Source organism: Thermobia domestica, unplaced genomic scaffold (assembly GCF_964235325.1).
Source record: "Thermobia domestica unplaced genomic scaffold, izTheDome1.hap1.1 HAP1_SCAFFOLD_850, whole genome shotgun sequence".
Classification (NCBI taxonomy): Eukaryota; Metazoa; Arthropoda; class Insecta; order Zygentoma; family Lepismatidae; genus Thermobia; species Thermobia domestica.
Window position 1 is genome coordinate 66,754 of NW_027656560.1, and position 14,252 is coordinate 81,005.

The following is a 14,252-nucleotide window of genomic DNA, read 5'->3' on the forward strand; positions in this document are numbered from 1 at the left end:
CGGCAAGGGTTAACGTTCTCGTAGAGAGCTGGTATTTCATTAATGCGTGTTTACGGTCACATAGAATATATTTGGTGTGTGTGCGTATCGTAACACGGAATTACCCAAAATAAGCGACACTCCTGAGTCCTGAGTTGATTCCTGACACCAAGATAGGACAAAAGTATGGACCAACATGGGTGCACAAATGCTTCCTTTCGAAGTTATATACTGCCGAAAACATGAAAAATTGAATTTTAAACGGACATAGCCCGAATACTATAGGACCTAACGTAGTCGCGTCAAGACTTTATTTAGGAATTATTACGTGGCCTATCCAAATATCCATGATTCAGAATCCTCTGGTACTTCCGCAGCAGTTTTTATAGAGGTAATTGGCGAGTACTTCAAATTATACGCACGCAGCCAAACTGCCTATATGAGGAGTGCTGCATGAGTATCTTAGGATTCTGAAACATGTATTTCTGGATAGGGCACATATTAGTTCCTAACTATGGATGATTCCATACCGGAACCAAGTACCTGAAGAAAACCTTATATATCGTCTGATAGCTCTTGTCATGAGGAGTACGAAACCGTTTTCAAATCACGGCAAACCTGCAACTTGACCCTATAAGGGGCTGATTTGTTGGTGTTTGTGACCCTATGTAATGTGCCCTCAGGTTTGTGGGCACATTCGGTAGAATAGAAATGAATGTTAAGATGTATCACTCGTAAGAACGTGAGCACATCATGTTCTTTTCTTTTATCTCATTGCTATAACGTGACTTGGGCAAGGATTTGATAATATCATTTTGCACCCTGAAGTACCAATTTGGTCAGTGTTGCCAACGAACTGTAAATACAATATGGAAGAAGGTTTCTGTAGCATTGGATGTATATCCATGAAACGTGGCATAAACATCGTTATCATTGGGGAAAATATTCTGTGGGTTTATTCCTCTTTCAAGTACCCCAGTTTGTCAGTGTTGCCAACCAATTGTAAAAATGATTAGTTGTAAAACAGGTTCCGTACAATCAGACGTTTATACACCATCAGATGACACTATAGCAAAAAGACGTCCCAACCATCCTAGCTTACCAGTGTTTTCAACCATTCTAAAATACATTTTCTCCAAAGGTTGCCTCACCATATCATAATGAAGCTCCTATGACCAGATGTATGCATGACTCATCCAATCCTTTCTTTCTACATGAGCTTCTAACCAGTACCGTTCGTTGCTACATGGTCAACAGTCATGTTCCATGATATATGTTCAGCCACATGGTCACATTATTAGACAATATAAAAATACCGCCAAGCTCGTATACTGCTATTTGAAGAACTTTCATATTGAAAATGTTGGCAATACAGACATACAGGTGCTTGGGAAATGATACCAACCACAGTATGTTTGCTGTTGTGTCAAATGATGTTTATTTCAAGTTTTCTTTCTATGCATGCAATGGTCAGGCAACCTTTTAAGAAAATGTTTTTTAAAATGGTTGGAAACACTGACACTATGAATGCTTATGGGTTTATACTAAAATATTTCAAACTACTAGTATGGGTTGCAGTCTAATTATGCCCGCCAATGCTGTCGACTTCATGCGAAAAACTTGAATTTTCGCATTGGTTGGCAACACTGCCAAACTGTTTTTTTGGGGGAAGAGAGGGAGACATTCATTCACACTATGTTTTCTATTGTCCAATACTGCATCTGTCACATTTGTTTTATATTCGTTCAATGGCACACTTTTTGCAACATTATGATGTTTACACCTTGTTGGCAACACTGACAACCTAGGATGGCTGGAAGACGGTAAAATACAAGGTATTCTTGCTACAGTGTCGTGTGATGTTTCTGCCAAGCTTGGCGTATAAACTTTTCATTGTACGGATCCTGATTTACAACTAATCATTGTTAGAAAAATTGATTGGCAACACTGACAAAGTGGAGTACTTGGGAGAGGAATACGTCCACAGAATATTTTCTCCAACATCAAATGATGTTTATGCCACGTTTCTTGGATATACATCCAGTGATACAGAAACCATCTTCCACATTTACAGTTCATTGGCAACACTGACCAAATGGGTACGTCAGGGTGCAAAGTGATATTATCAAACCTTTGCCCAAGTCACGTTCTAGAAATAAGCCAAAAAAGAACATGATGGGCTCAGGCGCTTACGAGTGATACATCTAAACATTTATTTTTATTCTGTCGAATATGTCATACATAGGGTCACAAAAACCAACAAAGCGGACCGTTATAAGGTCAAGTTGCGGTTTGCCCGTGATTTGAAAACGGTTTCGTACTTCGCATGGCAAGAACATTCAGACGATATATAGGTTTCCTCCAGGTACTTGGTCCCGGTATGGAATCATCCCTAGTAAGTGAAGTCTTGACCCGACTACGATAGATTCTATAGTTTTGTAACTTTGGACCTTTAAATTGCCTTTTTTTCAAGATTCAGCTGCTTATAACTCCGAAAGGAAGCATTTCAGCACCCAAACTGGTCTATACTTTTAGTGTTATGTTGGTGTCAGTAATCATCTCCCAAACGTTACTGGTGTTGGGTTGAACCACCCTGTATATAGTAAAGTCAACTTCTCCCAGCACACTAGTTGTTCTATCGTGCCATATTGAAAGGTTTATTGACGAATCTGCAGTACTTGTAGCTAGAGAATATATTTTATTTTTTCTTAATTGCAAATTTGTTTCTTGTCGTTGCCGCAAAAATGATAATTTTAACGAAGTTATGATTTATTAAGTCTCTATCCCGAAGCCATAAGCCTCATACTAGAATGCAGTTTTCATTCTTAACACGGCCAGAAGGATTGATTCTATTCAACCTTCACTTCCTTCCTTGTGCGCAGTGTATCTTAATACCTTATGTTTTAGTGACAAGGTATGAATATTAATTAAATGCAAGTTGAGGACAGTATCCAGATTACCACCTGAACAATCAAATGTTAGACTGAGTATATCTCTAATAGAAATCCTATTAGTTACAGTCGTCAAACCTTTGGACAGAAATGAACGGTTATATATTTAAATTTCCTTCTCACTTTTAAATGCTTACTAATGTAAGGCATGTACCGAATTAAATCTGAAATTTTTAAATTGATGTAGTACCTTTATTACGCATTATACAAGTTTCTGTTTTACATTTATTGAGAGCAAGTACAATGATATAAAGTATGCTCAAAGAAACAATGCAAAGAGTTCATGGATTGTATTCATGGCGCAGCTTCTTGCGGATTCCCTTCATGAGGATTTCGACAGGCACATTCTTGATTGTCCTGGCAGCAGCAATCCACTTTCGCTGAAACTCCTGCTCGCTGAGATGCTCTCCAGGTGGGACAGTATAGAATTGTTGGCTAGAAAGAGCTGAAAAGTAGGCATCGACGTAGGTTTCGTCGTCCATAATGATGTGGCGATTTTTGCGTCCGAGGTAGTCATAGAGTTTGCGAGCATGTAATGTGATGACGGTGCGCTGATTTTCTGAAACTCTTGGCACCTTCTGTTTTGTGTATGTCCTCATACCTTCGCGTTGCTTCAATCTCTGCACTATGCTGACGCTTGTGTTGCACTTCCTGGAAACATCCCTGACCGAAGCACTGGGATCCTTCTTTATGTCACTCACGATCCTTTGTGAAGTCGAGGGTCGCGTGGGCCGTAAGGATTTCCATAATGTGGTTGTCGCTCGATCGACTGAGTTGTAATGTACTATGTCAGTATGGTTTGAACAGTTCTGTGCGACATCTTCAGATCCTTCGCAATCAAACTCCACGAGCGACATGGATTTTGGAGACATTTGTCGACGACTCGTTGACGGCGATCTCTTTCATTCGTTGCTGTACCTGTACCCTTCAACCTAAAACAATGAAAAGTTTATCAATTTCTAAGTTAATATACGTGCTATCAATACATGAAAAACATAAACTTGTACAATGCGTAATAAAGTTACTACATTAATTTTAAAATGACAGGTTTAATTCGGTACATGTCTTATCACATTCGGAACTAATTTTCCTCTAAAATAAGCAAAACACACAGTGGAAATACCTGTTTCTTCTCAGCATAGCTACTTTCTTTCAGCAGAAACTGACAGTTATAGAATTCTCTCCCACAAGTGCATACAGCTATCAGCTCTGCCTCAAACAGATGTGAGCTGAAGTTAATTTACTCCAAGAACGAATCAAAGTTTTAGACTGCACAATAAGTTGCAAAGGTAATCTAAGCAAATCAAACCAAACTTGAAAATGTTTTAAAGTAAACCAACTAGTATACTAAATTACTCAGTATAAAAGATAACACTATTGTTCATTATGTAACAAATAAGGGCATTAATGCCTTGACACTCTTGCAAGGCTCCGGTATCTTTGCGCAAAGGAACTTAAAAACGTAAGACATATAAACGAAAATGTATTAAAATGAGAAAGAAAATTGAAAATGTCAATATAAAGGTAAGAGAATCTGATATATATCGACTAGATGATTAATGGTAATCCAATATTATACTGATAATATTAAATACATCAAGAATTAAAGTTTCTACATGTAGTAATATAAAGAATGTGTGTCATTTGGTTAGAAGGATTGAGCAAACTATGAAGGAGTCCTATTTATATTTCCTAGTGTTATTATATCAACGTAATTTTTTGTAAATTTCCTTTATCAATAGTATTTATGCAATTTCACTAACTTTTCGTTTACAGCAATTAGTCGTTCATGTTGTGACATGAGTAGCTTATATTTGGGTGTAGTGATATTAATAATAATTTAGTTACTAGTTGTAATACATATATTTAGGAAAATTCTAAATGTATATTTAAATGTATATCATTTAATATTATCGTATTCTAAATATTCGATTTCTTAAACTAGGATAAGTCGTTTGAAAATTATTCAATAAGTAAACCCGATGATTATTAAAAATAAGCATGCTATATTTATAGTCTTGTATATGTTTACGATGTCATATGTTTTAAAATAATGTTCAAATAACTACCCTTCGTGTTGGAATAACATAGTAAAAGAGTAGTCATGCAACAACCATAATTGAATGCCTATATTACAACACATTTGTATTAACATTTGTTTTTTGCTGTGCGGAATGGTGTTATTAGCTTTCAGCAAGAAAGCACAAAATAACCAAACAGTACAATGTAATAAGGAGAAAAAACTAATTGAATTTCTTTCAAAATCTACCTATTGATGTTTAAAACGCATCCTAGTTTTGGAGTTATTCCTTTAACAGAGTGAATCTTTTATGCGAACAAAAACGTAAGTAGGATTTATCGTTATGATGAATAACAAGTTGGATCTGATAAAAAAGAAGAAGTAGTGCAAATGAAATTGATAGTATTAAAATGTAATTAAAAAGTTGAAAAATATAGTTGAAACATTTTATATTAAATTACTCATTGAAGGTCTTTCTAAGGAAAAATATCTCAATTCACCACGTCACTTTATAATATTTAAGTGTAGTTTTTTTTTTTAAAAAAAGAATATTTTAAAGTAATAAAAATTCTTGTCCGTATAGCATATGGATTAAAGAGAATTACTTTTCACCTAGCAAAAAAATAAATAAATAAATAAATAAAATTATTGTGTCAGCAATATAAATACTGATATGTATAAGCGTTATAAAAAGTCATAATTTATGGAGTTTTATTATTCACAATAACAAATATAATTTTATTTTGTTTTATTTCCAAAATGAGGATATAAAACAGATTCTTTGCGATTAAAACTAATATTTTCATCTACTTTATAAAATATGTTCATACATATTTGCAAATACGTAGATCTGAAAATGAAGCCCAACATTACGCAAGTTACGTCGAACGTATAGAGCAAAAATAGAGAGGGAGAATAATAATTTTAAATATTTTTACTGTTTGGCAATATATATATATATATATATATATATATATATATATATATATATATATATATATATATATATATATATATATATATGTATATTAGTAAAACTTGCCGCATAATGAATTTTACATAGAAGAGAAGATATTTAATTGCTTTTTTATTCCATACATATAAACACACACTTAGAAAGAACTGGTTATTAAACATAATGGAGTGTTAGATTTTAAAGTACTTTTGCATATTAAAGCACCTATATAAATTCTCCATAAAACAAATAAATGATAAGTTAAAAATTTTTAATTGTTGTTTAATCGTGTGTTTAACTATTAAAACTGTTTAAATAAAATCTTTGATATAGTGAACCATTAAGTAAGCGAACCATGTTAATACCAGGTTTAAACAATTAAAATTGGAAGTTTAAAAGTACTGTAAAAAGTGTGATTTGATAGAGATACTACCAAGTTTTATAATTTTGCTGCTGGTGCTCATGAAGTATCATCATGGTTGTAGTGCGTAATTTTTATTTTTTATTTAGAAACGTATCAACAGTTTATTTTGTGCATGGTTGTGTTTGTGTGTGTGAACAATTTAACTTCTTATATCATTCGAAGTTAATATTTTAGTAGCTGTAAGTTAAATACCTAGATCGTGCAACTAAAAAGCGGGTTGAAATCCCTCTGAGCAGCAAAATATCAACCTTGTGTGTGATACCTGATCAAATGTGTGTTTGGAATGTTACTATCAGGGAAAAAAAGCTGCTACAAGTAGCCTGACTTTGCAATTCACCAATCTTGTGGCAGACGTATTAAGGTTGGGAATGATATTTAGTATGGAAGTTAAACTTACATTATAGCAAGTACACTCGCCAACTGCGGCTGGTGCAAACTTTCATGTTAATAGTGGCCCGTACCTACCAAATGGCCCATAACTTCTTTGCAGAGAAGAAGCCATAAAACACAAAAACTGAAGTATCGAGAATCAAATCAGAGTTTTGAAATAGACATATGTAAGAAAAATAGCTATGTTTTGTAAACAGTGAATTCTATACAAATAGATTGTGAACCAATAGGGAAAAAACTCCCAAACTCCCATTCTTAGGGTGCAATTACCACTTGGTATACTGATAGAGGATGATTGACTTTGGAAGAAAATAGCTGTTGCGAAATATTTGCAAGTAGATTTTTGCCAAAACAAAACATTATGTCATCAGTGTGCATTTATTTTTCACAAAAACGAGATAAAATTTCGAACTTAGCATGAAATTTGTCGAATTGAATCAACGTTTAGGTTTTGAAATTTAAGTTCTGTACGTCAAGAAACCCAGTGGTTATAATTGTAATATTTACCATTCACTTAGAGGTGTGTAATTACATAGGGATTCTATGACGCCATCAGCTGTAATTATTTCGAGAAAAATCGACAAAAAATTGGTACGCAATTAACCGAAACGCGTCAATGCGTAACTGATATGCGACAACAAGAAATAGTTCAAAAAGATATATACTATATATTTTTAAACATATAGACGGATGGTCTATAGTTAGAAACGTTTTCTACCGCCACATACATATATGAAATCTAATTGATAACATTATAGGTTATAAACGTAAACAGTGCCAGGTACATTTTGTATCATTCTGGAGATTTTAGGTTTGAAATTCTTAGATTGAAAAACATGTTCATGTGTTTTAGTGTATTGAGTGCCAAGTGTACCGGATAATTCCAATTTTCTATACGAGTTTTCAGTTGTTTACAACAGAAGACACATGAGCACCTATGTGCAGGGTCGTAAAGCGTTTCAGAGGTGACTATTTTTTCCTGAGCTGGGAAAGCTAAGTTGGTTTACCAAACAAAATTGAATCGATTCAATCTTTCTACAAAAAAAAGAAAAAGAAAAAGAAAAAAAGAAAAAAAAAAAAGAAAAAGAATCGATTCGGTGAATTTCGTGCCAAGTTTCAATTGATTAGCAATCACTTTCAAATCTTTGTTTATTTTTCTTCAAAGTTTCTGAAAATTTTCTTTCAATGTTTTTCGATCACTGTATCAAAATCTTTTTTGATTAAACATTTTAAATCTTAGTACGTCTCGGAAGGTTACAGCCTCATAGTCTATGATCTTCAATTGGAATTGTTAAGACTTGTATCGTAATAGATAATTATTAAATTTTATTGGTATACAACAAAAATTTCACACTTTTAATCTTAGGATTTGCAACCTTGACTGATGGTCTAAGATCGCAGATGTAGCTGAAGAATTGAAAATCGTTTATTGTCTCCTCTAATAGTTGACAACCGGATAAAATGTGACAATTAACGGTGAAATATTTCTCTACAATATTTCTCCTGGTAAATGTTTGTTTTTGTAAAGAAAGTCCTTGAGATTTTAGAACCAAATATTTTGTAGTACCTGATAGATAATTACTAATATCGATTGATTGGCTACAACAACATTTTTGCACTTTGAAATTTATTTACAACTCATAAGCCTAAGATCATTGGTGAAAAGTTATCCATCACGCAATTTAATTTACTAATCACTTTCAATTGTTTATTTGTTTTTTCAAAAGTTTCTTAATGCTTTGGTTTATTTTCTTGTATTGCCGTTTAATATTTTTGTAAACTTTAGTTTGAAAGTTTCTGAACCTTGGTAATGTATGTACCACTCTTAAAACAACACCACGTATCTAAAGTTATTCTTGGTGAAATCTGATTGGCTGATCAGTGGAAAGTTATTCTTGTAGTAAATTCATTAAATGATCTATTTTAAAACTTGCTTAAATCCTTTAAGTTAAAAAATATTGGTTATATTTTGATTACTTGTTTGATTTTTTGAAATCTTTAGTTTAAAACTTGTTGGTTGAACGTTTTCATGTAACAAAAGTGAGAACGTCTAGCTCTGAAAACGTTACTTATATAGTTTTGATTTGAATTTTTTAATTAGAAAATTTTGGTTTGACAAGTTTGATTAATATTTCGTATTTTTGTTTCAAATGTTTTGCTTCAACTTCTTCCTTTATACTTTGAAGTTGCAAAATTTTTGCACTTATTGAAATTTTTTGACTAAATATTTGTCTGAAAATTGTATGAACTTTTTGAAAACGTTCCAAGTTCTTTCAGTTCGAAATTGTGTTTTAAAGCTTTTGTGTATCTGAATATTTTTAGCTGACTGGAAATGTATCACAAGAGTAAAAGAAGAACTGGAATATTTTAACTGAAAGAAATGTGGCAACAGTTTTCAGAAAAAGAATTCCTCATCATAAGGCACCTGGCCATCAAACTGTCATTTAAATGGCAATGACTGTAATTTCTCATCAATATGATATAATCAATATTAAAGCAATAACTATCTATGATGTAGTCACTCGAGTAAGATCATTCTGACTGGAAAGATGTGTTCCGCTAACGTTAAAACTTAAGAAGAATTCCTGTATGTCCACTACTATCCAGAAAATACGTCTAATGCACAACTGTGATTGTTGGTATGAGTGCTACATCGTTTGAACCTTCAATAAGCCTAGGAAAACAGAATTGTTTGGTGTGCAGTTGGACATGACTTATTTACACCAGTTCACCTCAATAATGAAGTGGATGTAACATTTGTGAAAACATGCACAGACAATCAAGTAGTGCTACTTACGATATTAGGTAAAATAGTATCACTAATTAAGAAAATTGCAATGCTTGTGCATAGTAACATTGTATACCTGTCACAAACTGAATGGAACGAATTTACAAGTTCGTTGAAGTGTAGAAAACATTCTGTAAAGTGTGTAGCGAAACAAGTGTACTTGTAAAAAAAATGAAAAGCACTATTTTCAAAAGCGCGTAACCCATATTGCACAACATTTAAGTATGCAGTGTGGGGATTGTCGACACTGATCGTGAATACAATCATGTACTGACAAATAACTTATTTCTGGCAACATAGAAATTGATATTCCACCCATAGATATTGCCATAGACTTGAGGAGGTTTCAAATCGTACTAAAATTATACGCTAAAAAGAAACTGATGCAAACAGGCAAATAAACCGTATAAACAATATTCAAATTCTTTATTCGATGTGGGTGTATGTGAGTAGCCCATCAATGCGCATGGGAGTATTAAAAATATAACAATACACTTTTGATTTTAATAAATTAGTGATTCCTATTTCATATAGAAATAAACGGCTTCAAAGTCAATCAGCATATTTGTTACGTGAAAGTTTTTCAAAACTGAGCTTATAGAAGTTTTGAATTTAGTAGAGTGATACACAAACTTTTCAAAAGTGATACATGTGTCACATTTTCTACTGCGTGAAAGATTTCGTAAATTACGCGGAGGATGTGAGAAGTTGACATGTGAAGCACATATCTATTCTATGAACAGTTCATAGGTTGGTAGATCCGACTACACTTGGTTATGTTTGAAATCCTTTATCAGTACATAGTCGTGTAACGATGAAAGTAATACATTGTTAATGCCGCGAATTCTCCCTTTATTCATGCCCGTCGCTTTTATATACTATATCGTCTAGCGAAGAGGACGTTACAATGTGCTGCACGAAGTACAGTACAACCCCTCAAATCTGAACTAATTGGGGCTGAAGCTTGTTCGGATTTCGGGCGGTTCGGATTACCCGGGAAATAAATTACGTACTTATTTCGTCACTGAATTGGCGGTAAAACAATGAATGAGGTAAGACAGGGTGGCCCAGTGGTCGAAAGGGCAGTGACCTTGACTGGCGGGTGTACACTCATGTCCAAAATGATTGTCACATATCTATAACTGTCTTCTTGTAAGAATATAATTAGATAATGATTTAGAATAAGCATTAAGTCTAAAAATGTTAAAACCTTAAAAAAAACTAAATTTGTGTGATTAAATCTATTTTTTTCATTTTCCAGCTGTAGTTTTTTTCCTCCTGAGAACGTGTTCGGATTTGCCGGGTTTTCGGATTTCCGGGGTTCGGATTTGAGGGGTTGTACTTTATAAGAATAAGAACAAAACCTATACAACAGAAACGTTACTAAGAAATGTAAGGTGAAACGGGAAGAATATTGGATATTCGAAACCGACTAACATATCCTATAAAATGAAAATATACAATTATTTCAAGTTACTTCAGTTCCATTTATCAAAACTAAAATAACCCAATATACTCGAGACATCTCCAAGAAACATCCATACAGAAGTTTCTAAAAAAATGGTTTTGTTCATTTCGTGTATACGTATAACCAACAATTTTTTTGTTTGTATAAGCCAGTTTTACTCTTCAAAAATAATATTACTATGTTGTTCTATAATGGAAATGATCCTGACTGATCGATATGTTTCAAACACCATGAAGTTCTGTTTGAACAGAATTGTTATTAATCTCACTTATATTTTATTTAATATTATTTTTTATTTCCTTTCTTAGGAATTATTTTACTCATCATAACAGCATCGTCTTCGTACAAACCATTCGGCATATGCAGAAGAGTCTATGCAAGCAGGGCAGCACCGAAATTCCAGGCAGTATACAAACAACCTAATTCATACAGAATTATACCTCCATATGCAATACCGGTAGGATATAATAGTAGATATGGGATAATTCGGCGCAGAACCCCAACTCAATATAGAGCTCAACAAGTACCTTCGTATCTCAAATACGAAGACCTCAGTGAAAGTGAAGAAGACGAACCATTAACAAATGATGGGAATGCTCGTTTCTCTATTAGGCTTTATGAGGTAAATACATGATAAAACGTTTCATGGTTAAGTTTCCTTTTTCGCTAAACATTGTAATTCATCCGTCCAGCTCCAAAAGGGCTCTTGTCCATTTACAAAAAACAATCCAGAAAACCAAGAAAAATATAGGACAAATGCGTTTTGTAAAACTGGCAATATTTGAGGATATTCAGGTTTTTCACATAAACACACTGAAGCATTAACAGGTTTATAAAACATGCAGATCATAAATTATTTTTAAGTTTTCTGGAAAAGAACAAAGAACCGTTTTGAACTGGACGACTCAATTATCGATTGTTACCAAGATATGTTTTGGTTCTTAGATTCAAATCTTTATTTCCTATTTGAATCCTTTAAGATTAGTACAAGGTGAGGCAAACTCCTATAAGACTGGTTTGTTCTTTAACTGTAAACTCGAGGATGTACCGATTTACTACGATTCCAACAATATGAAGCACCAGCATGTTAGTAGTCTGCAGTGAAAGAATTTTTCAATGAAATATTTCCCAATAAATGAGTTGATCAGGGATCTGCACAGTTACCAACAACTTTCAACTGGCCTCCAAGAAGTCCCAATCTCGTATCATACTATCATTTATCGTGAGCATATATGAAAAAGAAGTTGCCAGTATTCCTTAAATGATGATCATGAAGAAACTACTGAAAATGCATTTGTTGTGATCACTCCTGAAATGATGCGCGGAATTTCACATCCTATCTGAAGGCAAATAACCATGTGACATGAATATAATGATGTGCATAAAGACTATAATAAGGCGGTGTCTATAATCTCATGAGACAATATATGTCTTCTGTTATTATACTCTTTTCACTTCTGATTCATCAGCATCCATATTCGAAGCATATACAGGTAGAGGTCAACGGTCTTAAACCTCAAACTACATATTAGGATTTACTTATTGTAAACTTTTCTGCTTGCTTGTTGGTTGGATATTTACGTTTCTTCATCACCAAAAAATTGAAGAGCATTCGATATTTGCATATAAAATAACATGTGGGTATGTGTATATTTGGCTAAATTTTAGCACAGGAAAAGTTATTAAGAGGCACGAAAGTTTGTATATTGATAGATTCGATTTTTTTTTAAATTTTCAGCTCGTGGAAGGGATACTGGAAAGAGGAAAATGTACGCATAGAAGAAGAGGATGAATACCAGAGACCATGGCTATGGATGGTAGTGGATTGGACTTTAGTGTCCTTCTCAGCAGCAAAACTATATGCTGCGTAGAGCTGTAGCTTAACCAACGTTCGTTTCGAATCATATAAGCAGCTCAAAACGGAATCGAACCCAGATCTCCATATGATAGATGCATATGCTAGTTGCATAGCCATGAGGGAGCTTCCGGCGATATTAATGTCAAATCCAATGCTTCCGGATTGCTGAGCTGAATATTAGTATGCCCGATGCTGTTCAAGTTCAACTTTAGCCCACATCGTCATTATGGAAGGGAGGTCAAAAATAACATATAAAGATACTGATATTGTGATCGAGAGTTTTCGAGATCTTCAACCTGATTGGTGAAAATCCTCATGTAATTTAAGTCCAAGATTAAGCCAAATGGACATGGAAATTGACAAGCATAATGCCGGAAGGGGTTCGCTTTCGTTATTAACCCATATATGCCCAGAATAATTTTTTGTCCCCAATTTTGTACATATTTTGAGTGAATATTTCAAATATGGCATACAGAAAAGAAATATGCTTCATTTACTAAAAAAAAAAAATATTTTCCCGGGTTTTCGGGGTGGGTCGTTAACAACCCAGTGAGCATACAGTTTGCAAGTAATTTATTCGTACACAGTTCCGAGTTTTGGAACATTTATCAACAAAGAATACAACAAAATTCTCTATGTAATTATAAAGTGATGCGTATATACAGTATATATATCCGGGGTGGTGCATTTAAAATTGCCACCCACTGTATCACGTCGCACTTTAGTTTTATAAGCTTCGTAACTCACCTTGTTATTGCAGAGAGCCCTTCAATTACGTTCGGTTGAACAAGGTTTTATTGTTAAAGCAAAATTAAATGGTTACTAATTTCAATTTGCTTTATTGATTGAAAAAAAAATTATGACTGATGCATAAACAAACTTACCTGCGTAATATTTCAATAGGCTTTGAGGAAGCAGGATGACACAGTAAATATTTTCGTCTCGCCATTTAACGTAAGACTACTCTTGGCATTGTTGTATATGGGTGCTGACAGGAAAACAGCAACAGAATTGGCTGATGGACTCACGCTAGACATGGACAAAAATGTCGTTGCCGCGAATTATCAAAAACTAATCGACATATTACATGTAAGTATTCCAGAAATATTATTTTATAGGAAAAGATAGCAATGTAGATATTAATGAATATATATATAGGATGTTCCAAAAGTAATAGTAAAAATGAAGCCACAGAGTCCGGGCAACAAAACAAGAAAAAAACCTTTATATGATCTATAGTCCGGGGCGGAGCTAGATAGCTTCGAATGTGGGGGGGAAAGAATTTCACACTTGCCAGAGGAATATTGATAGGAGCTAGGGAGTTAGTTCATAAATACTTAAAAGTTATCTTCACTTGACATGTTAAACGCATGATACATAACTGCACCAGAGATTCTATACCGAATGTTTGTACGCCAG

At 33.8% G+C, this 14,252-nt stretch overlaps 1 protein-coding gene across 1 annotated transcript in view; it reads left to right on the forward strand.

Moving 5' to 3' along the window:
• The window catches only part of LOC145677414 (alpha-1-antitrypsin-like), a gene marked incomplete at its 3' end in the record, with an annotated part of 30,060 nt that extends 16,138 nt beyond the window's left edge, over nucleotides 1–13,922 (forward strand). The window contains exons 2-3 of the mRNA XM_081747912.1: nucleotides 11,284–11,597; nucleotides 13,737–13,922. Coding sequence (XP_081604038.1) covers nucleotides 11,284–11,597; nucleotides 13,737–13,922 — 500 coding nt within the window. The remainder of the gene's footprint in view (nucleotides 1–11,283; nucleotides 11,598–13,736) is intronic.
• Nucleotides 13,923–14,252: the final 330 nt, after the last annotated feature.